The sequence below is a fragment of the Drosophila nasuta genome, chromosome 2R (genome assembly GCF_023558535.2).
Source record: "Drosophila nasuta strain 15112-1781.00 chromosome 2R, ASM2355853v1, whole genome shotgun sequence".
In the NCBI taxonomy this organism is placed as follows: Eukaryota; Metazoa; Arthropoda; class Insecta; order Diptera; family Drosophilidae; genus Drosophila; species Drosophila nasuta.
The window spans coordinates 19,273,392-19,300,232 of NC_083456.1; the positions used below are offsets into that span (position 1 = coordinate 19,273,392).

A 26,841-nucleotide genomic window follows, 5' to 3' on the forward strand; every position below is an offset into this window, starting at 1 on the left:
CAATTTAAATTTCAATCAACTTAATTAAAAGTTAATTAGAAGCTCGTAAATTCCAGCTTTGTCGAGATAAGGTGCCTGGATAATAGGTCATTAGGCTAATAAACTCTTTTTTATCCACACATTTTTGGGGTTTACTTTTGTGTTATTTTGGGATTTCAACTATGTCTTTCTTTTTTTGTTTGTTGAGTGTCTGCGTCGACAGGAAGGGATGGAAAAAGTTAGAATTTTCAAATATAAACATATTGTTCTCTGCAATTTTTACTCTTTCAAATATCAAATTGGGTTGATATTGGGTTTCAATGTAAATTGCTATCGATACTCATTGCAGTTAATTATGTTTGGATTAACTCGATTTAATTTCATATATTTGGAAAGAATTAAAATCAGTTGAGCGGCTTTCGATTAAATGCATCATTTGATTTGCTCTTAAAGCCATCAAATAATTAAATTTTAATTCGCTTTGTGCGATTTCCATAATTAATAAAAACAACAAACAAAAATATAATTACCAGAAGGCAACCAATTCATTGAAATTAAATTGATTGGGCAAAACTGCAACGGCGACAGCAACAATAACAACACGCCTGAGGGGCGTGGCATGAAGGCCGGATTAACGACAACTTCATGTCAAGAATGACCCGGGCGGGCAGGATTTACAGTACAGTAGAACAGTAAGCGGCTGCTTAATTGAAACGTTGGCATTTATAATTTAATATTGACATAACGAAACGCCAGAAAAGAATGTCTTTACAGATATTATGAAAAACTAATTAAGCTCGGCACTTTTTCAGTTACATTTTAAATTGATTAATTCAAATTGCAGCGGTGGTTTTTGCTGAGGTACTCTGGCCGCAGGCATAATAAACTTTCCAGCGTGCATAATATATCTTAATTTTGTGCATAATTAATGTCTGCCATTAAGCTCCATGGAATGGACTGACTGTTGCCTTGCTGCTGCTGCTGCTTCTGTTGCCGTGAGCTGGCTTCACTGGCTCATCGGCTAGCTTTGTGGCTTGTGGAAGGCGCCCACAATGGGCATAATTAAAACGCTATACGCACACACACACACGCACGCTCGCAAAAGCATAATAAGAAGCAGGACACGTAAACACTCCACTTAACATGCTGCGATATACCATTTGATCCTGCTATCAATCTCAAAACTCGAGCACGTTGCGTATACGCAACGCTCCACACGTATTGCGTATACGTAGCGTGTGCGCTTTCGGCAACAATGTGTCACACACCCAGACAATATTGATGGTCTGCCACAATTTTGAATTCTACCACGGCATCTGTCTACAGGCAGCCTGCTGTCTGCTGGTTGCAGAGCGAAAGCAACAGTCGACAGCCAACACGACCGAAGGCGACGACAAGCAACGGGCATCAGGCAACAGGCAGCAGGCAACAGTTACAGAATTGCCAATTACGCCTCGTCAGTGTATTAAAATGCCATAATTGCGAATTTAAGCGATGTTCTCTGCGGTCGCTCTGACAACTGCTCATCATCAGCCGCAGCAGCAGCAGCAGCCCGGCAGCCTGACAAAGTTGATCATTGTCTGCTGTGGCTTATGTCCTTCGAGTCGTGTTGCTTCACTCTCCTGTGCGTTCCGCTTTGCCTGTCAACGAGTTAAATGTTTTGGCAAAAGTTTACTTCAAACCATACTGCCAAATCAGCTTTAAAACTTTTCCCTATTGAGTTAGTTAGCAAAGTGCGGTCAATTGGACCAGCTGACACACTTATCGGCTGAACAAATTTCCAGTCGTCGGTTTAAATATTCGTAATCAATTATGTTTAATCACCTGTAATTAAAGCAAACTTCAAGCATCAACAGTCTAAACACTTGACTTGAACTATTTCCCAGTTGAGTTGTAAAATCAAGTAATTTAGATTGAAAATTTAAAATACACACAATTTTCTAGCCAATTGCTGTATATAGAAATGTGTTGCATGATTTCTCAGATAAAATATTTTAATTAATAAATTAAATGAAATGGCTATTTAAGTTGGTACATAGATGACAGTTCGACAGATGATGTTCAACTACTGGCACAAAGTGTGTTAAGACCACAGACACATTAAGTTTTATTGAAACATTTGGATTGAATGCAATTAATTAATTTTGTGTGTCGGAAAGTCTACGCAAATTCTTCAAGTGTTTGGATTCTCATTTATTAAATTGAAAATTGCCAGATCACAACATTTGCTTGGCTATTGTGCCAGAGAATGTTTCTGTTTTGATTGGACATTAACGCAGACCAAAACCAAACCGAAACATGTTGGAATTAAGTGCCCAGAAATCCCTGACTGCACTTGCCCCACTATTCCAAGCCAATGGTTCCATTACCGTCTTGGCTTCAATGAATTGGCCAAGTCTCAAGGGTGCATTATATATGTAAAATGTACGTGTGTGTGTGTGTGTGTGACGGGGCTTTTAATGTTGTACGCCAAACTGCCTGAGTGCCCATACATTGTACAAGCTTACTTTATGTGGTATTATGTATATAACATACATATATATACACCTGTGCCTCCTTGCGTAAGTGTGTGAGTGTTTGTGTCTGTGTGTCTGGGTATTGGTGTTCAGCTCCTTGTTGCCATTAATCAAAGCCAATGCCTGGCCAGACATTCGCGAGTGCCGCTACTTCATTCTGTCGGCTAATTGCATATATGGCCGCCAGCCAACCGGCCAGCCAGAGATGGTGGGCGGAGTTGTGCGCGGGGGGCTGCACTAATTGTAGACATCTTTCACCTGATTGTATAATTGCCATGCCCAATGCAAAAGTTGAAGCGCTCGCTAATTGAATGTAATCAGCTTTAGCCATTAATTAGCGGCCTATAAACAAACCGAAAGTCAAAGTCAAAGTCTTATACTCTACACAGTCTTCTAGCTATTAAATGTGAAATTATTTAATATACACATATATATTTAAAATGAGTATTTGACTTCTCGATATTAGCAATGATTGACTGCTGAGTGAAAAAGTCACATATCATCTCTCACTTGCAGTGTGATGGAGCTCCGCAAATATTTATTAATCGTTTGTATTGTTTGTTTGAACAACAAAGTAATCAAATGCAGCAGGCAATTAAAAGCTTTTCCGTTATTATGATGATTAGCAATAGTTGTTGCTTCATATCGTATTTATTGCTATTCGTATTGCTATTGTTATTGTTGGGGCGTTAGAGCCACTTGTGACCACTTGTTAAAATAAAAAAAAGCCTGTGGATCGATTCGCCATTAGCTGCTGTGGCATGACAACAATTGCAGCTACTGCTGCCTGGCAATGACACTGACCATGCAATTAAACGAGAACATGAACTACGTATGATTCGAGTTGGAATTTGAATTTGCCGCTTATGCAACCGCAGATAGCAAGAATAACGACACTTTGAAGCTATGCTCAAAATGAGGTCAACCTTAGAGGGGATTATGTTCTCACGTCGTGTTGTGCGGCAGACGAGGCGTATGCGTAATCTGCAACTGAGACCCGCAAAGTAAAACACTTTCAATTAAGCAGATTAAGAAATGCTTTCGCTGCACATGCAAATAAGCTGGTCAATTAAATTTTGTGAGCTGTCTTTAGACTAGACACACAGCTGATGATGATATGGGGGCGTTGTTTTTTTCTTGATATCTTATCGACCAACTTTTGTTTGTCATGGTTTGGCGATTGATCGATTCTTGCGCGGCCTTATTATGCTGATGGAAAAGCGAAAATGTGCTACGGCTTAACCTAATGCCTTTAAGTAAGTTAAGCTTACTTCACGTCAACAGCAGATTTTGCGCGTTTACTGCTGAACAAGTTTTCTTTGTATTAGCTATCGCTGAGTGGAAAAGTTTAAATATACTTTTGAACAAGGTGAACGTTTCTATCTATTGTAGGAATCGAAGAACTTCTTGGCCAAAATAATAATAATAATCTGACTATTTATATTGTATGGGGTAATTCAGTTGCTTTTGCTACTTGCTTAGCTACTGCCAATATATATTCATAGACTTGAAGTGTGTTTATCATTTGTCCAAAGTATTGTATTCAGTAATCTGAAATGATATTTGATATTTGTCATATGCAGCAGATGTTTAGTCACCCGTATTGAGTGACTAAATCAGTTGATTTTATTCATTGACTCGCCGCCCTAAATAAACATTTAACCGTTTCTTGAATATATATATATATATATATATATATATATATATATATATATATATATATATATATATATATATATATAAATTTGTTGGCAGTGTAAATAAATTAAATTCAAATCTAAATTGATATTACCATCGGACATATCGTAGTATGTGTGTGTAAATATAAGAACGGCCTGCACTTATCAGCAACCTCACGCACATTTATAGAATCCAAATAGCGGCGCCGCTTGGCGGTTCTCCATATGTGTGGTTCACGGTGTGGGGGATGGTTGGCGGGGGCGTGGCTGTGTTCTTTATCACTTCTTAATTACGTTACTGATAAGCTGATTTCACTTTTGCTTTTTCTTTTGTTTTGGCTGGTTCGTCGCTGGCCGTTTCTTGATATCAGAAGTCAACGGGTTTTTTCTTGTTCTTGTTATTTTGATATATAATTCTTTGCGTTTGTGTTGGTTGCGTGGAGCCAGATCGTTGGACTAGCTCTAAGAGTGCACGGCTGAGATTTAGTTAATAAAAATTAATAGCCATGTGATTTGTTTGGCCTTTCGTGCCAAAGAAAACACATTTTGTATTGTGTTTTATGAGGAGCCGGTTGAGATTGTGTACAAAATACGGGTATCTCGATTGTAAATTGATGTGTTATTTCGCGCATAATGGCTGCATTTGGGTACATACTCATCGTTGGTACCTTTGTTTGTATGTATGTACAGTGTACACCCACCAGCACGTCATTGGAATGTTTGGCTAATTATTTATTTGACGCTTTAATTACGCATTTATTGCCTGCGGCCAGCAGTGCGTATACGTAATATCAACAATGCCTGCCGCACGGTAACAGCTAGCGCCGCAGCAAAAGCGCGACCGCAATTCATAAAAGTCATTGACTCGGTAACAAAGTGATAAAAATAAATGTCATATTCACTTATTTGTCCACGCGAAATATATTATTAATATTACTTGGCATTTTTCTCGTAGTATTTGTACAAAAAAAAAAATGTGTATTATTCATTACACACGCTTGTTTTTATTATTTGTGGTTCTCCTGACCTAGACGGACGTTCAACCTGACCTGTAATCTCGACTATTTCACTATCGTTTAACTATTTTGGTACTGATAAAACTTTAGTTTCCAAGGCCGTCCATTAGTTGTTGCTTGTAGATACCAAATCGAAAAGTGAATAGATCTAAAAACTCATTGCTATCTATAATTTAAAAGCCAAATTAATCACACAATCAACAAACTAAAAGCGATACGTTTTATATTCTAGAATACGTGAAAATATTCGAGCAACAAATTACTATTTATGCTTCTGTGAATGTACGTTGAATGCCATGAGTTCATTTCCATGAGAATGTTTCTGCTGCTGCATTACAGAAATTGCCAACGTCATTTTCCCCCATTTTCATTTTGCAGTCTGCAGTTTGCAGCTATTAGCAATTAGAGGAAATTGATTGCCTGGCAAAGTTGCAAACTTGGTACAATTTTCCTCTGAAATAACCATAACCATATTTCGATTAAAGTTTGTTCAACTATGAAAATGATGACCTGCATAAAAGATACATGAATTTATCACTGCAATTGCTGTAATTGCCATTTATCGTTAGATATTAATAAATGTATTATGTTGGTATAGAACGAAATGTATACGAAAGCGTTAATGAAAAAATATGTCAAACTTAAAACAATGGGCAAACTTTATCGGGTTGATTCAGCATCATATGCAAATTAGCTGCATACATATGGGGAATGCTCATGAATGATTGATGTTCTGCACAAATGGGAAACTGCATACGCAATTCCAATTCATATTTAACACGAATTCAACTAACACACAATGCTAATTGGCTTTAATTATTTATTATTGAATGCAGTTTGTGCACAGAATAGCGCATTTATATTCTAGAATATTCAACAATTGTTTTTGCATTAAATAGTAAATGTATTTATTTTTTAAATTCTACTATTTTTTTCTCGAGTTTTGTTGTCGACCTCGTTTTTTGGCCGTCGCGACGTCTAATTGCACTTTGCTGTGCTGACAGCACAGTTCGAGCGACACCTCCAGCAATGAATTGCAGCTGGAGCTGCACTTGTCGTGGGTGCTACACACACACACACACACATATGTGTGTGCACACACTTGCCACCCACACGAGAAGAGCGCGCATATGCACTTGCTAGATAATATGTGTACAAATGTTTTTCGGTGCCGGCAACGCCATTCACATAAATCTTACAGCGAATTTAGCATCAGATTTGCGTTCATATATGTGGGCAGCTACACTTCCAGCCACTTTTCCTTGCCTTCCCCTTATGACATGTCATAAATTTGCCGGTTTTTTTTTTGTGTCGCTTTTTTTCAGCGTCATTTGTCCTCGACCTTGTTAAATGGCACGCGTTGCGTTTTAGCATCGATCAGGAAACTAAACAACGATTTTGCTAGTTCCATTTTAGCCCTGGGCTTCAATTTATGGGTGTTTTTTAATTTTTCGGTCATAATGTCTACAATGGGGGTTGTAAGTGCAGCGCCTAAGCAAATCCGCGTCGTGCACGCAACTCATATTCTCACATATATTAAAGGTCCTTTTATAACCCCTATAACCTTGCTGCATGAACTTAACATTCCTTTGCATCACAGCCTTCCATGCAACAACCATCGTTTAGTACATAATTCTCTTCTTTTTTTTTGTGCAGTTCTTGTTTTCTGGGTTGCATTTTAATGGCCATTATTGATTTTTAGTCTTTGTTCAACGTTTACCATCATCGCCATTACCTCACACATTGCCTGCCTGCCTGCCTTGTTATGAGCAGTTCCCATCAATTGGGTCGTGCTAATGGCTCCGAACCATGACATCTACCAGCCCCCCAGCACCATGGGTCCATCGGTTGTTTCGTCTTAGCTGACATTTTACTCGCGGTATCTCGGTTACCTTTTACTTTTGCCATCTCACAACTCCCGTTGCGCCCCATTGACCTAAACGACAGTTTTTGCTCTTTGTTAAAGCTTAGAAGTTGAATGATAAACTCAAAAAGCAAGACAGCTTTAAGTTGGCAAAGATGGAAAGTGTTTATCTAGCTCATCCAGCTGTATTTATTCCAATTAAATAACTATGCGATAGTTATATTTAAAGACAATTCCCTGTAGTGCATTATGTCTTAGGCGACTATCAGAGTACACTTAAATTTAAACATAATACATATTTTATTCTTCATAAATTACTTGCTGTCATTTATTCGCTATCTTTGACTCTCAGAGACTTCGATCCTTTCTCAAATATTGTCTTACTGGCGATGGCAATAAATTCAAATTGTTCTTGCAACCATTTTAAAGATAGAAATTGAGGGTATTAGAGTTTCGCTCAAAATATTATGTGCATGCTCTGTTCGCCTTCGTTCCTCTTGCTGGTGTGCCACATTTTGGCTCCCTTGGGTTGTGTTTTTGCTTCCGGTGTGCACTCTCCTCGCTTATCAGCGCATTTTCAGTTCCTGTGCGGGTTGCTCAGCCGACTCAGTCTCAGTCTCAGACTGAGACAGAAAATGGAAATCGACTTGTGCTAGTCCTTTGGTTGTTAGGTTGTTTGCCTGCTTCTTGTTGTTTTTTTTTTTGCATGTCATGCGCTTGTTTGTTCTGTGCTTCCTTCCGTTTTCAATTTCTTGTTACTTGCCGTCGCACTCTCTGTTCTTTTTTCCTGCTTACTCGCATTCGTTTGAGTTGTTGTTTTCATTATTTTTATTTTTATTCTGGTGCATGCATATCTTGTACATATTGTTCATGTGACATTTTAAAGCGTGTTGTGACCAACTTCCTCTCCTCTGCAAACAGCCAAAGTCTGCTGCTTGTTGCTGTCAAACCAAGGGACTGCGGTCGAGGAAGCAATGCAGAAGGCATCTGGCTTCGGTTTCTAACCCGTTGCTGCTGCCTGTATGTGTGCCAAGGCTTTGTCTTTTGTTGCTTCCAATTACTTTTCACTAGCACAAGAAATTAATTTCTTAGTGATTCGCTTTGTTTTAGCTATTTGTCAAATTGCAGCTGAGTCTGCAACAGGGTCTCGTTCTTGGCTGTGGCTTTAAAATTCAAGAGATGTGCACGTTGATTTAATGCTTTGTTTATTTGTGGCACATTTGTTATTCCATGGCTTAATTGAAATCTAATTTAATTTATTGCTATAACATAAGCACACAACTACAACAACAACAACTACAATAACAGCAGCAATAGACGATGTCTGTCCCCCAAGACACAATATAAATATTTGCTTACTGCGCGCACTCATACGACCCATATACAACACGCTTATACATATTATGTGTGTATATATGGCATTTTAATTGAAATGCCAAAACACATTGTCTACTTTAAGGCATGGGGGGGGCCATCGGCAAGTCACCGCAAGTCACGCGGAAATAATACGAAATCATTTAAGGTACACGTATTAAATACATTAACTTATTGATTTTCCATATATCAACAAATATGCCGCAACACAAACACACGCATCTTGGCTCCCTTTTCATGTGAATGTGTCTCGCTGACTTCCGCTTTGTTTGCGCTCAGATCATATCAATAAAAAAAGAAATATGCATGGAACATTGTGTTGTCCCTTGGTCGACATGGAACAGTTCATAGAATAACACAACAAATTCATAATAATTGGAACGACCATCAGGAGCAGACCGCCCGCAGTGAGTCTGCCCCACAGGAAATAGGAATGAACACGTGATTTGCGCCCGAAAACCAATACAAATACGACAATATAAAATTTTATGTAGTCTCGAAAATTCGATGACGACCCTTATTAAACTGGAATTGACGACGATTGACTTAGTTAGGTTTTAGTGGCAATTAAATTATTGTGGAATTGCACCCAACTCTCTAGTAGAATTAAACACTGTCTTGTGTCACATTTGGTAGATGTTACTTGATGCTTTCGTGCCCTCACGATGCCATCTCAGCAGCCACAACAGTCATGGGGTCAAGTCAAGTGATTGACGTAACCACAGGCGCCATCGGTCAGTGGAGAGAGAGGCAAAGGCCAGTCAATGTCTCCATAATGGACCATTGACAATTATAAGGCTACTAAATCGTGTGAATAGCACTCATTCTCATAGTTTGGCAGACGGAGAGCGGTGGATGGGTGGGCAAAACAAACTCGACAATGTCATGTGCACAAATCGTATTCAATGGGGAGAAAGTTGATGCTATTTCCAGCAAGTAAGCAAAGAGGAAAGTCGAGAGACGACAGGAATTGTGGTTGTTTGATGGTGTTGTTTTTGTTGTCGTAGTTGTTGTTGTCGGTATAACGATTGCATATTATTCAATTAAAATCGCACTATTAAGAGTATTAAACTTGTTGGGACAACTGTCAGACACACGCACAGGCACACGCACACGCACATGCAATCAATGTCAACAAAAGCACAAGCACGGACTATATATAGTACACACATTCACTCGGCCATGCAGCTGTAGCTGTAGACGAGGGAATGTGCCACACACCCACTCACACATATACACACACATTCATTCATATAGTATGTTTGGACTACAGTTGGTCCTTGTCCTTGGCTAACACATTAAGACTTGCCGTAGTAAGACACACATAAATGTCAGCTACAAGATTTGATAGCCTCGGGTTAAGACTAAGCACTAAGCGTATGCGTGTCATAGCTTCAGGCGAACGTTAGAGAGGGAAGGAGGAACGACAGTTAGAAAAGGGGCATATGCGTGTGTCTGTGTTTGTTTAGGTTAATGTACAGACAGTTGCCAGGCATGTGCTCAGCTTCTTTGTTTTCCTTGTGCCCCTAAAAGTATGCTACAGAAACTTCTAATCGTTTGTTCAACTAAATGTTCCGTTTAGAAAATTGGAAACTAAACGTTTATGGTATAGACACACAAAAAAAGAAGAAAACAATCAGTCAAAAAATAAGAAAAGAACCAAGAACAAACATAAAAATTGCTCAGCTTGACTTTATGCCTCTTTTTATAATATTATTTCGAAATAGTTTGCAGGCCAGAGGAAAAGCTAAATTGGCCGGCAGTGACCATGTGCACAATGTCTGCAACAAATTAGAGAGTGTGCTAAAAGAATACATGCCACACACACACAGATTCAACATAGTGGCATAGTAGCACACTGGGTACTTGGATAATGGCAACCCTAGGCTGCTGTATGCTGACGTTGCCTCATCTGGCGCAGCTCTTAGAGGTCCGCATGTGATGGCAAAACTTGCCGCTACACAAAAGTTGCCCAAAACGAAAAACTGTTCTGCCGGCCCCAAATGAACTTTTGCATGTGGGATGTGTTGTTGCTGCCGTTGCTGCTGCTGGTGCAGCTGTGCGCCACTGGCGCTAAGTGGCACCCAGCCAAGGCGCAGCATCAGCAACTCGGTGTCTACCTTCAGCCATTCCCACGCGGCAAATGCCCGGCAGCCGGGCATGACTGCCTCGTTGCCTTGCTGCCTGCTGAGTGCTGATATTATATGGGGGTCATGCCTACCCCAACGTTGCTTTCCACATTTTTGTTTTTTGTTTTTACGGCTACCGTTTCAATTTTTATGGCTGAAGTTGTTGTAAATTTTGCTGCTAGCTGTCAGTATTTGTATTTGGTGTTTTCGTGCGGTCTCAAAGCACAGTTTTCCCGGAGAGTTTTCAGTGAGAGTTTTTCCCTGAATGCGCCGTGTCGCGTGTCCTGTAATCGATATTTTTGGCTGGACAGCAGCCAGCTGCGTGTCTGTTTGCTCTTTATTAGCTACCTATTGCCCATCTAGCAGCAAATTCAATATCGTTTATTTACACAATTTTCCAGCTGCCTCGTGCTCTTATTCGCTTCATCGCGGACCCTTCGCTTACTTTGCTGGCTGCATTTAAAGTTACGTAATGTTTGCATTAATGGTGTTTTGCTATAGTTTTAGCCATCTGCCCCACAAGCTCTCTGCACAACTTTTTTCTTTCTGCTTTGAGAAAGAGTCCCAAGCTGGGCCATATATAGAGAGACATACACACACAAACACTGAATTCCATTCACACTTTGTCGCTGGGCGGTGTGAAAAATACGGCTTAACAGTACATTTACTTGAGAATTTATGTGTTTATAAAGAGTGCGTGTATGCGGTCTCATTGGTTACCATTTGTAAGGAGTGCGTTCCTAGAATGCCAACAAGGCGATTAAAAGTTCCATATATTATTCCATTTGCACGACGGGCAACTTTGGCTGGTTGCCCCAACAACTTTGAAAAGAAATACATTATCAATTAAATAAGTAGTGCTTGGAAAATACCATCTACTCTATGCGGTATTATTTGGCATCACTTAAAGCTATATATTTACATACAGTACGACAGGATTGAAGCTCTCTTTTAACCAGTTTAAATGCACTTAAATATTTATTATCGGCTTTCGATTTTGTTACATTCCGCTGCATTTACTTAAGCGACTTTATTGAGGATTTGCCATCAATAATTGAACATTTAAGTTGGCACGTTAGCAACTCTGCCCTTTTAATATGTACTTTTTATATGCAGGAAAAAATGAAGGAACAAGAACAAACTATGTTGGGGATGGGTATTATAAAAGGGGTTTTCGGTGTGGGCGATGCAATTTATGCAAAATCACGTATGCCATGACATAAAAAACAATAAATAATGCAACAGCCGAAATGCATTGGGGTTGTCAGTGGATGAGACTCTGGGTGAGACTCGTTTGTGTGTGTGTGCGAGTGTGTGTGGGCGAAAGTGTGCTGCCAGTTGAGATGCATTGCATATTGTGTGCAAGTGCTGCAAGTGAAACAGAAATCCAATTCAAAATGGGGGGCCAAAGTGGTCGCCTTCAGGCCACCTTGCGCTATTCCTCAAGCTGATTTCATTCAGAAAATACATATCTCATACATGCCCGACATACAAACTATAAATGTGCCATGTCTACTCGAATATACTATATGAGAGATGCAAAGCCATTTACTTCGACAGTTGTGCAAGTGTCTGTTACGGACCGAGTGTATTTGCTTTTCGTCGAGTGTGGATCAACGTCATGACTGCTGTCATCCCAGAGAACATTTAGCACTTTTCACACACACACACACACGCACTCTCAAACAGGTCACACGCACATGAACAATTCACACACACACCCAAATACACACATACCAATACTCCAATTCACACATACATACATTCACTATGACCCATTACTGAGGCCTTTGCTAATCTTTTTTATGCTCTCTACCGCCCCGCCTCCCACATCCGACCTACAGTTACAAGTTATTCGACTTGTTTGGGTTACCGAGATTCAATAAAAGATATTTTTGAATTGCCGCCTATGTCGACAACGGCATTGGCGATGGCAGCAACGGCAACGGCAACGACAACGGCAAACGGCTGTGGGGCAAACGAATGTATCTGGTACTTCAATTTTATTTAACATTTTGGCTGGCGGCATCTGAGCCCTGAGTGGCACTTCGTTCAGAGTTTATTAGGTTCATCAACTGCCGTCAGCAGTCAACATATGCGACTTTATTTGGGGTCGTACTCATAGCAACCAAGTGGCCCTCGGTCATCAACATTTAGCCCATAGCTCACTGGGGACTACTGCACGTTATTTGTAAATTAATGTTTTCAACTAACCACAATATGCTGTATATTAAATAGAGCATTGAATGTAATCACCATTTGTGAAAGTATGCTAAAAACAATTTTTAAATTTATGAGCATCGATTAAATTTTAAAATAACTATTTGTTTACATACAAAAGAGGTGTGTATATACTTAAATTTCTTTCTTTTCTATATTCTTTTCACAGACCGTTTAAACTCAATTGAAACGTAAATTGCACTTCAGAGATTTGAGGTAAGTTTAAAACAAGACATTTTCTTAACCATTTTTTTTTTTTTTTTTTTTTTTGGCTATAGATATTTCAATAATTTCACAAAAGAAAGAAAACTGAGGAAAGTCGACTCTAGATTAGGCGATAAAAATGCGCATTAAGCTGTCTGGAAGAGATAACTTCATATGAATTTATTGACGTTTATATGCTGCCCCCAGGCTTCGTGGTCAGTGGTCAGTTCTCTGGGGTTCCATCCACTTGTTTGCTCATGTTTCTATGACTGTGGTTCTTTCTCTTCTTTTCTTCTGTTTGTTTTTTTTGGCCAAGTGGGCGAGCAGTCAGGCATGAAAAGGCCAACATCCGCTGCGGCTAATGTGCTGTCATTTGTATTGGCATCGGAGCGGGAGCGGGAGAGGGAGGGGAGGGTGGAGTAGAAGTGGATTTTGTACCTTTGTGTGTATAAAATGTGGCATGAAAAAATACATAAATAAATGAGCTACGTGCAGAGGATTTGCAATCGCTGCCTTTTCTTTTGTCATAATCAATCGTTGCCCATGATTTATGCAAAGGAAAATGTTGTGTCTCTCATCGGCCGGAGAGAAACAACTTCAACACACAAACTGTGTTGAATTTAAATCAAAGCCAACAAAAGCTTGAGCGTAGAGTGGAGCGTTTAAGCTTGCGGTTTGCGCTTCATAAATTTGTTTATTCATTTTGTTTATTCGTTTTTGTCATTGTTGTTCTGGTTGGCCTTTTGCCGTTGCCGCTGCCGTTGTCGCTTTGCTGTGGTTGGGCGCCGTTTTTTGGTTAATTATGCAAACCGAAGCGAGTGCTGCAGGCCAAGCGGGTTTGCGGTTTATGCAAGCAGACCACGAAAAAGCGAAGGGATAACATTTAAATGGCTTACACAATGTGGCAGTCTGTGCTGCTTCACAGAGCGATGTTGCATGAACTCACCTGGCAAAATGTGTACGAAAAAGTGTTGCTCACTTTTCTGCGACGGGTTTTCTGCCCATCAACAGGTCTCAGCATTGAGAGATGCTCAGATGGATGCTGAAAGCAACGGCAAGTTCATTATGCGCCTGGATTTGTTTATGCTGGTCCTTCTTTTCCTTTGCTGTATGCGTGGTGTGTATATCTGGTTTCTTGTGTGCGTGTGTATGCTGTGTGGCTGTTTACAAAGGTGTCTGTCTTTCAGGCAGTCGTCGGTACGGTCATTGGTCACCCGCTTGCAGCCCGCACTAGACAAGCGCTTCGCATCCTGTGACCACATCCTGTCGCCGGCAGCCCGCCTGTTTGCCTGCCTTTTCTGAGTGACAAGCGTACTTTACAGCCTGCTTAGACCCTTTGCCGAGCTCTCCACCCACTTTTTTCCCTCTGGTCCCATTTCCTGTTACATTGTTCTCTTATGGCGCGCCTGAGCATTCATATGACTGCTCATGCCGGGCTCTCAGACAAGGCATTTTGACGCCAGGACGAAGCCGTGTCAGCCCGTCCAAGCTGCCTAACGAAGCATAAAGTAAGCGCTCTTTTAATCTATGAGTCGACTCCGTGTGTGAGTGTTTGCGCGCTGCAGTTCACGAGAAATCAAGTGTAATGAAGCCCACACAGCCGCACTTATTCAGCAAAATTGCAAAGCTTGCGTAAGTTCAAGTTTATATGTTCATCCTCTTTGCTCTTCTTGTTGCCTTTGTTGTATTGTTGCTGTTGCTTTTTCTGTTGCTGCTCACCTATCTCATGGTGTTCACCACAACACTCTAGCGCTTAACAATGGATACACTGTTGAGCAACAACATGCTCGTCGTCTACTCAAAGAGTTTGACTTGTCGATTGGGTTCTTAAAACCAGGTTAGGTAAGCTACTCGATGTCTAATTAACGCCTTTAACCCGCCTGCTCAATGAGCTTAAGGCTGTTTGTTCGCAATTCAAAAGTATTCTCGAATTGTATTGCATTGAGCAGACTCAGTTTACAGCTGTAATTGATTTTTCAATGGCTGTTGATTTTGTTCAAGTCAAATATCAAAAGAAACAACTCGATGATGATATTACATTTAAAATAAATGTTGAATTAAAATCCAAAAGCCTCTACCTCCGGCTTGCCTGCACAGAACGACTCCAATTACTTTGACAACATGTATTAGACTGCCTGCAATTTTATTTGCTTTCATTTTCTCTTTTTCCACAATCTTTTAACATAGTTATTAGATGCCACATGGCTTGCCTAATAGTTATTATGTTTACATTCCCAACGCATGAATAACACAGTCAGAGTGCCATTAAATAAAAGTACTACGGGGCGTATGCGTATTATTATGATGTTCATTATGAGTTTACAGCAATAACAGCATGAAAATCGGCGTCTAATTGCCATAAAAATATGTACAAGAAGCATTTTAAGCGACTGTCCGATAAATATTACCTTTTAAAGAATCAAAACAAGAACCAGAAGCAGCAGCAGCGGCAACATCAGCCGAATCAGTAGCTGGGTCAGAACAAGAGAAATCAAAAGCAAGACATAAAATGGCTGCAGGAAATGACGTGACGCGCTGCTTTTGTTTATTTTTGCTGCTGTTTCTGCCCTTTTCTGTCCACAACAATAATGGCAATACGGCAGAACCACAAGAACACGAACAACAATCTTAATAGCAATAACAACATAACTTTTACAACAAATATCAACAAAGGGGAGCAACGGCGCAACGTCATTGAAATTGACTTCATTATTATTTTATAACCTTCAGAAGTTTCTTTGCCTCTGCCTCAGAGTTTAGTTTTTTGTTGGTTTTTTCTTCTGTCTTTTTAGTGCTCGTTGTTTTTTTTTTTATCAAATCTTACATTGCGGTGCTTCTGGCACGTTCTCAAATGTTATCCAGCCGAAGCTCCGTCTTCCTCGTCGTCGACGACGTAACCTGAAACTGACTGTCCTTATTAAAAGCAAGCTTCAGGCTCTACAGATATCTATATGGCTTTTTCTGCATAAATACTCGTACTTATGTTGATATGCAAATGCAGGGAAAACATAAACTTTCAGATAATGCATTTCAAAGGCAAAGAGACTGACAGCAGGAAATACAATCCAGGACAGCTTGTCAACAAGAATTTCATGCAGACGTTTTAGCTCTTGGCTAAAAGTTCTTCTCTAAGTCCATTAAAAATTCATTTTTTCAACATCTTTTTTTTGTAATTCAGGAAGCAGGAAATAGCTCGGAAATATAATAAATGTCTGGGAAATCGGATTCCTATCAGCACTGAGCCTCTTCACATAATTACTAAGATTTAATTATAGTTTATTACGAGTATTTTCTAATTGAGATTATGACTCAAGTCTCTGGCTCTTAGCGTTATAATCTGTCTCATTAGGCTTATCAAATTATAATTGTTATCAACTGATTACGAATGGGTCACCAACTAGGTCTAAATGTGCTCAATGAAGTTTTGTTTTGACTGAGTTCAAACCCGTTATCAAATGCCAACATATACTAGACATTTTTGCAATACAAATTGTTGGCAGCATTCCATTTTGCCAAGTGCTTGGCATAGATTTTAATTTTAACACCTTTGTGGCATTATATATTATAGTGTTTGATAGACATTTCTCGTTTGTGGCATTAAATCGTACAAGCAGCTTTGTCCAAAGATGTGTGCAGAGCGCTTTTGTTTTTCTGGGTCATTTTCAAGGCACTTGACAATCACGAGAGATTTTAATACACACTCGAAATAAAATTGCAAAATTTGTGTGAGCCGCACACTCTACGTGTGTGTGTGTTGGTGTGTTATCAAAGCGATTGAAAAACAATTACACTTCTGACATTAATGGCGCATGCTCTTGATGGCACCGGCAACGGCAGCAGCAACAAGAACAACAGCCATAAAAACAAGATTCCAAATATCAGCGTTTTTATGTAAAAACTTTTGCACTTTTTTACACATGCACACACACACATACGCGCATTCGCGCAATGCCAACGGCAGAAAGAGACGTTGAGAGCGAGAGAGGGAGCGGGTGAAAGGGATGAAGGTACTTTCGCATCTGTCGATGTCAGGAGCGTAAAAGTTTCATTTGTTTACACGGCGGCGGCGTTGCCCGCTGCCTGCTGCCCGGATAACCACATCCAAAATAAACAGCAAAAAATTGTAAATTGATTTTCCAAAAAATTTTAAATAAACAAAACGATTCGCACCGCGTATTTACTTAACATACAATATATACACATAGCCGCATTTTATTTTTTATTTTCAATTTAGAAGTTTGTTTGAGTTTGCTTTAAAGGCAAAGGCCTTTAATGCCAGTCATGGCCAAGGCAAATGGTCGGCATTATTAACATGATTGCCACGCCCACGTGCCTCTAAAGAATGAAAGAGGGAGATAGAGAGAGAGAGAGAGAGCAATGCAAGAAAGCTTGATGGGCTAGGGGCGAAGCTTATCAATGAATCACCAAAGCATGTGATTGATGATTGGATGTGATGACTACGTATGTGTGTGTGTGTGTGTGTGTGTGTGTTTGTGCGTATCTGTTATGTGGGAGTAAGTAAGCATATACTTATCTGAGTAACTGTATGATTGTCTGTGTGTGTGGCACACTCAAAATGTGGCTTCCGTAGCAGGGATTAGGCGCTTGACGCCGCCTAACAGCCTGACAGTCTCCATATGCCTGCAAGAGTGTGTGCCTGTGCTGTGTGTATGTGTGTGTATGGCTGCCCTCATCAGCTGGCACAAGACAGATTAAAAGTGAAGAGCTTGCAAAAACGTTGCCATCCGAAGCCCCCAGAGTGCGTCTCACGTCCGCATTTGGAATACTCTAACATTTCGGTGCGATGTCTCAGCGATATAGCTGCCTTTGATTAAGCGCACAAAGCCAAGCAAGAAAGTAAGCTATATGTGTACTAATTCATCAGAGATTTGATCTTTTATCAGAAAGTGAAGTACTTGATTGATTCTCTCTCAGGTAATAAAACGCTCATCTTTTGCCACAAAAGTGCGTGCATTATCTGTATTTAAATCGAATGTAATTACAGAGTGCTGCATGTGAGGGAAGCGTTTGTCATTTTTCCGTCTGACAATTTATTATGCGAGGCTTAAGGCATCACAAAATTAAATGAATTGTAATTCTAGTTAACAAGAGAATTTCCGGTTCGTTGGCCACTCTTTTGCTTGTTGTTTGCCCTACCTGTTTGCCAACAGGCAACAAGGCAGCGGCATCATCAACGGCAGCTGCTTCGCGTTGCCAACCATTTCCATGCCTCTGCCCTTTCCCTAGCATAGACCAAAATGTTTACACATACGCGCGATTTTCTTTTAACAATTCATCAAATGCGCTAAGCGCACACAAAAAAACTTTGACACTCGACGTTTGTGTTTGGATATGTACGTGAGTGTGTGTGCGTATGTGTATGTGAACACGTCTCGCAGAGAGGGGGAGCGAGGTGCGTAGGAGGCATGTGCAAAGTTTGACAATGTCTCGTACGTCTCCCGCATGTGCTTCGCATCCGGCATTGGCATATCAATCATCGACAAAACTGCATGAGTCTTGTACAACGCCCCCAATTCCCATTCGTGTGCTCGTCTGCTTCTATGTTTGTACGCTTGTAAGGTTATGTGCGTGTGTGTGTGAGCGTGCGTGAAGCTTTAAAATATTTATTTTACTTTGCGCTTTGGCCGAACCATATTGAAGGCTAAATACAATAACTCAAATTGATTTCCCAGGTAGCAGGAGCACGATATGTTATTTGCATGTCTTGTCATGCTTTATTTACGTGTTAGCTTAGTGCTAGAAAGACAGGGAAAAGCAGGCAATTAGTTAAAGTTCTTTGTGCCAAGACCTACGCATTTCTTGTCAGGCAGTTAAAGAGTCTTAAATTTGTTTGGTAATTTCTCTCGAAATTCCCAACGATTGAACATTTAAATAGTGGAGGGAAAGTTCGATCTATTCACACACTGGCACAATCAATAATCACATGTTATCCGATACACATTGCGTATACGCAATGTTTGCAAAGGTTAAACCACAATGTAGCAAACACACACGCTGTAACTTAATTACAATTAAAAGCATATTAAACGCATGGAATTATGCATTTAATTAGCTATCGTGCATATTACGAAGGTTTAGATGAAATACAAATCCTTCTCGTTTGTTGGATTGTGTATCATTAACTTTGCATTTAGTGCAATGCATTGATATATGCCACAAAAAAGGCTTAGTATTTTGGTTTATTTATGCCAGATAATTAAATGAACACTTGTGGCTTCTTGCCTCTGCCAGTAATTACTAAACAGCGATGGATTTCTGTTACCCAAGCTTAGTTGAAGACAATAGATCAATTGTGCGGCTCGTCTATTCTATTTACTAATTCAACTCTCAGATATGTAGGCGCTCAAGTGTGGGGTTGGCTTGATTTATAGAGTATGAGGGTTCCATAAATTTTCACTGGTTCAGTGGGCAATATAAATCGGAGCTGGGAATAGTTTGAGTGCTGCAGGAGGCCGTTTACCCGAGATGCTCGTATCCTTAGTCCACAGAGAGTACTCTCTTGTCTCGTGAGCTCTTGAGTCTGTAGGCGAGTCAAGAGTGTGCATGATTTATTTACATTCGAAAGTTCTGCAAAGGCTTCTTAAACACACAATTTGCGCTGCGAACTGGCGAAAAGACGCCGCAAAAGTTTCCTACCCATGAAAAAGTCGAATGGAGATGAAGATGAAGACGAAGAAGATGAAGAAAAGTAGCAAACTCAGCGGAAATTTTTAATCTGCACATTACAAAGTTTCGAAAAATGAGAAAGTGAAGCTCGAACAAAGAAGCTGCCTGCCGTTTGCCTGCATCCTTTTGGCGCCTCACTCGAAAATGCAGTCATTAATTTGCAGCTTTGAGCGCGAGTAGCTGTAGCAGCTACCGCCAAAGCAACAGCAACAACAGAATCAGCAGCCGCCGCCTTAAAGGCGTGGCCAAAGCGTAATATGCAAAAAATGTAAATATAATTAAGACGCCATTTTAATGGTTACGGCCAGAGCTGACTTGGCCAGTGTAAAGCTTAAAAAATGACTCCCCTTTTAAGCCCTGGCCTTCGCTTGTGCCTCACTCTGACTCTCACTTTCGCTTTATCTCCCCACTCCCTTATTCTCTGCCCTCATTGCATCCTTGTCCTGGGCAATATTTTATGCCGGGCCGCTGAAATCCGCATTTTCATTTGTTTGCCTGACTGCCAGCCTGCGTTGTGTCCTTTGCCAGTAACTTACTCGAATCAACTGCGCTTTGGGGGCAGCTCCACTGTTGACATTGCTCGCTGATTGTCCAAATGGCAGTTTGCCATTGCATTGGCACGCGATCATTAGTCAAGCCAGCTGCAACCTGCAGTTCCTGTGGACTTGGGAAAAGTAACAGCTCTCCCTCCACTTGTCACTTGATGAAAGCTCAACATGGCAAATGAAATCGCCACCTGCAAACGCGATGGACGTTTCGCTAGCGCTCACTCAACCGTTCTTTGGCTCGACTTCAAGATTATATTTTAACGGGATTATGGAAGTACTTTAAAAAAATAGAAGTGGGAAAAAATAGTTCAAACAGTTAAGTTGTTAATATTTAAATGCACTTTTAAAGTTTTGTTCAAAACTTATTTCCTGCACAGTTTTCGATTGTTTCTCTTAGGTTTGTGGAGCATACTTTTGCCTGCGTGCGGCATTATAGCGTCAGCAAATTAAAAGTTTGTTCTCTATTCAACTTTATTGTCATGATAAAGTATGCTCCACACTATAAATTAGTTGTTCGAATGACAGTTTTGCTAATTAGAGACAAGTAAAAGTTGCAAGGGAATGACCAAATGAACACATAAAGAGAACTTTCGACCAAAGCAAAGCCAAATCAAAGCAAAGCAAAAAAAAAACTTTGCTTGTCCAACTGCCAGTTCGGTCATGTTCTTGTAATCCCACTCGAATTCTATTATACCTGTATTGCGCCGGGGCCAGCGACATAATTATGTGCCAGCAATTTGCATTGCGCCCACAACATACAACACACGACCCACAACACAAACGCCATAAAAGGCCATAACAATTGAAGCACACGGCAACGCAACGGCTACAATGGATAACAATCGACAATTGTGTAGAATACAAAATACCCTAGCTTAAGAATAAATTGCATGAATCTATACGAAGGAGATGGGTGGAAAACTCTTTGTCTTTTGTCAAATAGAGCATATTGTAATCGAGTATTTGTATCATAAATAAATAAATCAAACGTTACTGCTCTTTTGTCTCTGCAAAAAGGTCATTTAATGGGTAACATGTTGTGAATGAAAGCACAATACTTGAATGTAGAAAAGCAAATGTAAGGTAGTTATTTCAACACCTTTATGGTGCTGCAACATTTGTGGCCCGCCGCAGAGCGTACACACACATAAACACAGAGCGAGAGAGAAGGCGACGTATGTACTTACCACAATGGCTTTTGGCCAATGACCATTGCTGGCCGTGTCCGTGGCAAGGTGGCACAGGACGTTGCACGGAGGTGCCAGAGTGGCATGCAAAACAAACCGACAGAAACGCCGACGCCACATTTACAAAACCCATAGATAGAAATCTAAAGATAAAGCAAATTGCTGTGCTACAAAATCGTTAACTGTAATTTACCGCATTCGAAACGTGGCCCATTCTTTTCCATTCTTGTTCTTGTTCTCATTCTCTAACTCTCTAACTCTCACTCTTCAACATTCGCATTCTGATTCTCATTCGGGCGATACTACAAATTGCATGCGGTTATGAATGGAAGGATACATCGTCCTGGCCTCGGTCTTCTTGGCCCGCAATCTAAATTTAATTGCATTTTTCTCTCTCTCTCACATGCATCGTTTACTTTTTGGCCGCCAGCCGCCAGTTAAACATATTTGCTATTTACCCATGTTTTCCCCACAACCGCAAAACTTCAACCAAATTGCGCATATAATTGGGGAATTGAATTATGCATGATGTTGTGCCACTTGCAGTGTTCCATTACAGTTGCAATTGCGGTATTTGGTGACTGACACTATTTAGTTTGATCAGTTATTCTCCCAGCCATGCCAAAAGCCAATTAATATCAATCATGCAGACATTAGACCACCTTCTCAAAAATGCGACTGCAATGCCAGACTTCTCATGTATGCAAAACTGTGCAACCTAATTGAAATTCCTGCACACACACACACAGCAAATTTTGCTCTCAGTCTCTGTCAAAAGTTATCTAAGAGAGGTGAAAAACTCAGTAATTGATGCAAACTGATAGAGAGCTATCTGCATCTGAAACTAAAAATAATTGACTGCTTTGAAGCCAACTTGAGTTCAAAAGAAGAAAAATCACAGAAACAAAAACTGTTGCTCTTCATAATAAACTTATTTTATGTTTTGCATACTTGAATAGCAGCTTCAATCATTTGTTTATGCTTCAGTGTGCTTAACGATTTGTTAGCGCCCGCAATTGTCTATGCAAAACACCAAAGCATTCCACAGAATTCATCATACGCAGCGTGGGCCAAGTGAACAACACTTTAAATTGGTGCTTCAGAGTCAGGCCCACACGTCTTCCCACTTAACGAATACTACAGTAGCTGAAGTCTATCCATCTTGGTGCAGGGCCGGCTGGCAGTTGAAAAAGGTTTCGACGCGTTATTGATGTTGATTGATTTATAAACATTTCAGCACCGCAGACAGGCAAATTAAATTGTAGCCAAAACAATAAACAAAATGAAATTAGCATTTGAGCCCCAGATGGATATTGCTTCTATCCCCAGCAGTGGCAACAGCAACAGCAACAGCAACACCAATTGCTGTTGCTGCTGCTGCTGTCACAACCATTCACATGGCAGCTGCAGACAGCAAGCCGCAAAAGAGAAACGCGAAATTTTCCGTGTAGCAAAACATAATTTGCTTAAATATTCATAACAGAGTGAGTGAAAATTGTACGAGTACTCACTCGTATACCGCTGATTAACATGGTCGCATCGAGTGGCTGGCTGCCTGACTGGCTGCCTGTTTCCCTAACTGAATGACTGGCTGACTGACTGGTTGACTTATTTGGAATGGGGTGGAGATGGGGGGAGAAAATATTTGAGGCTTCTATATTTGCTGCTGCAGCATCAATCAAGCGGCATTTGCAGCCCCCTGTTTGCGGTTGGCAATAATTTAATGAAATATTCTGTTTGCCACGTTAGCTCAGCTCATATGTCACTCGCAACGATGGAGCTGTTGCTGCTGCCACCCACTGCCACCCACTAGCAACCCAACCAAATAAGCAATCCTCGTTGTAATTTGAATTACACTTCACATTTTTGGCTGACAGTTTGGCTAATTTAAGCCATGTATTTTCCCCGGAATAGAAGAATGGAGCATATTGCATGTGCTGCGATAATTAAAGCATTTCCGCTGCATTTAAAAAGAGGAGCGAAATTTCCGCGAACGAATAAAAACCAGCACTTCTAATGGAAAGACTCCAATTAGGTACTTCCACGCCAAAGTAAAAGGAGTAACAAAAAAAGAAAAAAGAGAAATCTAGTTAAAAATACATGATTTATGCTGATCCCCTCTAAGTTGTCCCATTGCCCAATTAAGCTAAGCTGCGTTTATCAAACTGATGCCTCCGGGGGAGAAATGCAAATGACAAAAAAAGTCGACGGTGCAGATTTTCGCGTTTTTATGCGTTGCAATTTTTGCCGACAAAATTCATTATTTTGACTTTGTGGTCTCTCTCTTAATTAGTGTGGAAAACGAAATAAAACTATGCATTCACTCCCTCTCCCTTTCTCTCCATGTCTCTCGTTGCTAGCCAAATTGCCAAGGGTAAAACAACAGCTGCCACTAGCTGCCGGCAGGTGGCGCCTCCAGCGTGCACATTGGCAATTAACTGTTTTGAGCTTTACTCATTTCGTAGCGGTTCCCTGCCAATGTTATATAAATTAGTTGATGGTTAAAAAGCTGACAAAGGCCAAATGCAGGTCCTTGGGGAATATGTGAGCGCCTATGTACGTGTATGTGTGTATGAAATATGGTTGTGAATTTGTTATGACGAAAGCTGCAGCAAATCACAAAGTTGGCGTTGGCTTTAAATTCAGTAGATGTCACATTAAAAAGGTCGGTTTAGGTATTCAAAATTATGCTCTCAAACTGAAATCGCTTTATAGTAACTGGTTTACTTAATTCGCAAGTTCAGAAACACACATATTTGCTTAGATTCAAGCAACATGCCGCGTCAAAGGTCAAGTAAACCAACCTCAGCAGCTGGACGTCAAAGCACCAGAAGCAGCAGCACCAACAACAGTCGCACTCCATTCACCCGCAAATCGAGCAGCAACCTACCAACTGTTCAGCCCAAAGCCGAGACAAAACCGGCAACAGTGCCAGCTCCAGCTGCACCTAGCTCTGGACGTTCGACAGGAGATCTTATGAAGGATATGGCAGCTACGGCAGCTGGTGTCGCTGTTGGCTCCGCTGTGGGTCATGCCGTGGGCGCTGGCATAACAGGAGCGTTCAGTGGAAGCGGTGGTCAGGCAGCTGCGCAGCAGGCACCACAGCAAACAGCTCAGGCTGATGAGCGCAAGCCACGCAGTGAACTGGTCGAGGAGGGACCTTGTGCCTACGAGATTCGCCAGTTTCTCAAGTGCAGCGAGGAGAATAGCGATTTGTCCGTTTGTCAGGGCTTCAATGAGGCACTGCGACAATGTCGCCAGCGCTACAATTTGTAGAGCATCCAGATAAGAATCAAAGAAATCATTTTAAAATCTACAACACATCAACTCACAAGTTCTCTGGCCTTATAAATTATTCAGCAGCCTTATTAATAAATCGTTGAGTGGCTTCAGTCGTACAAAAAGAAAAGTAAAACTAGTTGTGAAATCTTTACTTTAGCACTGACCTTAAAGTTCTGCTGAGGCCGGCACTCAAATCATACATCATATAAAAGCCAAGGGTTAGCAATTAAAATATTTTATGTGTCGTACACGCACACGCAGTGCGTGCCCTCTTCACTGTCATGTGCCCAAGCATCGCAATTTATTTTTAACACTTTCTAACTGACTGCTGCACATCCTTGACGTCCTTTGTTTCGTTTTCGTTTTCGCATGCCGCAGCTGCCTTCTGCTGCCACTCTCATCCATTGTGAAACGAGGGTATTATGATTTAGCTATCAAATGTGCAACGCACATTAAGTAGACAAGAGCATACTCTTCACAATGGATAAAGTTAATCTGTTAAGTCCATAGATAATCCCATCAACCATGTTCATATACAAAATGGCTTTCGCTTAAGCAAACATTGTTCATAATTAAAACTATTAGACAAAATCTTATATAAGTTCTTTTAAGAATTGAGTTAGAAAATTTTTAATATTAAAAAATATTGTTTCTTCTTTATTTAATTTAATGGATTATTAATGCCAGTCAGCATTAAGTTTTTGAAAGGAAGAATAGAATATGTTCTTATAATTTTCAATTAAATTTTCATGAGTTCATTCCCCTTTCGCATTGGCAAGAGTATTTTCTAATCGGTCAGTCGTGAATTTCACGCTTATCCTCGTTGGGTTTTTTTTTGACATTCTTAGTTAATTGTGATTTTGTTTACTGTCATCCCCGACGCTCACCGTTTGCTCCCCCGTTGGGCTTTTGTTTGTGTTGCTACTTTGTCTGCGCTGTGGCGCATATTTACTTAAATTTTGTTGTTTCGTTTTTCTAACGATTTTCGCGTTCAACGCGCTTTTCAAAGCACTTCATGTCGTTTCGGTCTCTTGGAGAGTGAAACTTTTTCATTAGGTTTTCCCCATCATGCTTTCTTTCCTTTTTTATCTGCTTGGCTTGTGCACAATTAAGCTTGTGAAATGTTTTCGCAACAGCATCGTCGCCTGCCCCCCAGAGACGACACCCTTTTTAATTTTAGGCGCATTTTCGCGTCGCATTTCGCGTATGTTTTTAAGAACAGCATAAACCGGCGACTGGAGAAATGTTTTAAGCACATATTTGCTCATTGGCCTAAACGCTTTTGTCTGTCTTCTTGATGAAAACAAATTTAATTTTTGGGCAACAGCAGCACAGCTAATAAATATTTATTATGCTTCTGCAAAATACCCATCGCACAAAGCTTGACTCAATTTGACTCAGCCAAGGGGCAACATTTCCTCAGTTGACCAAAGAATATAAATGTGTATCTAGAGCTTATAGCCAAATACAATAAATATTCTTTCTGTATTTATGAAGTCAACATTTGAATATCATCAGTCACATTCAAGCCAATATTTGTGTAATACCATATTACATTTAAAAAGATTTATTTCTCGAAAATTGATTTAAAAGTTGCCTTTAAAACGGGGATGAGTGACGTGCATTTAATGTTATTTACAGAGATTTGCGCTCAAATAGTTGGTATATCAGCTTAAAGCCATTTTTATGGTAATAAAAGGCAAGCGTAAATCCAATAAAAGAACTCTCAGCCAGTCAGCAGCAATATCTCCGTTGGGAGATATCATTAATAGCCTTAAAAGGGCGATGCCAACGATATCAGGTGAAGCCTGGCGCTGAAATTTTTCGTGTGCGCCTTGACCACGCAATATGAAACAGAATGAAAACGAAAATGAAAATGGATGCACTGCTGGAAAACTGCGAAAATATAAAAAAGCAATCAGGCGAGAACTTTTTGTTGTGTACACAAACACACACACATACGGACCGAGCGCTGAGTGTGAAATATGATGTGGCAAACACACGGCGCAATCAAAGGACAATGCACGAGTCCTGAGTTCGGTTTTATTGCAGCGCCTTTTGTACAAGCGCGTGGCAAGTGGTGGGCGGGACCACAAACAGACAATGAAAAACAGTTGGAAGCTTGGGTTAAACAAAAAAAATAAAAATAGGGACAC

General features: G+C 40.4%; 3 protein-coding genes across 5 annotated transcripts in view; 2 read left to right on the forward strand and 1 right to left on the reverse strand.

Moving 5' to 3' along the window:
* Positions 1-26,841, reverse strand: part of LOC132786035 (serine/threonine-protein phosphatase 2B catalytic subunit 1) — a 111,510-nt gene that overhangs the window by 37,066 nt on the left and 47,603 nt on the right. The window lies entirely within an intron of this gene.
* Positions 1-26,841, forward strand: part of LOC132785695 (5-hydroxytryptamine receptor 1) — a 54,180-nt gene that overhangs the window by 5,123 nt on the left and 22,216 nt on the right. For all 3 annotated transcript variants that reach the window (XM_060791905.1, XM_060791907.1, XM_060791906.1), the window contains exon 2: positions 12,947-12,993. The gene's annotated coding sequence lies outside the window, so the exon portion shown is untranslated. The remainder of the gene's footprint in view (positions 1-12,946; positions 12,994-26,841) is intronic.
* On the forward strand, positions 24,040-24,813 carry LOC132785290 (coiled-coil-helix-coiled-coil-helix domain-containing protein 10, mitochondrial-like). Its single transcript, XM_060791310.1, has one exon. It carries the CDS (start codon positions 24,179-24,181, stop codon positions 24,677-24,679), a length of 501 nt encoding a protein of 166 aa, XP_060647293.1. The 5' UTR covers positions 24,040-24,178; the 3' UTR covers positions 24,680-24,813.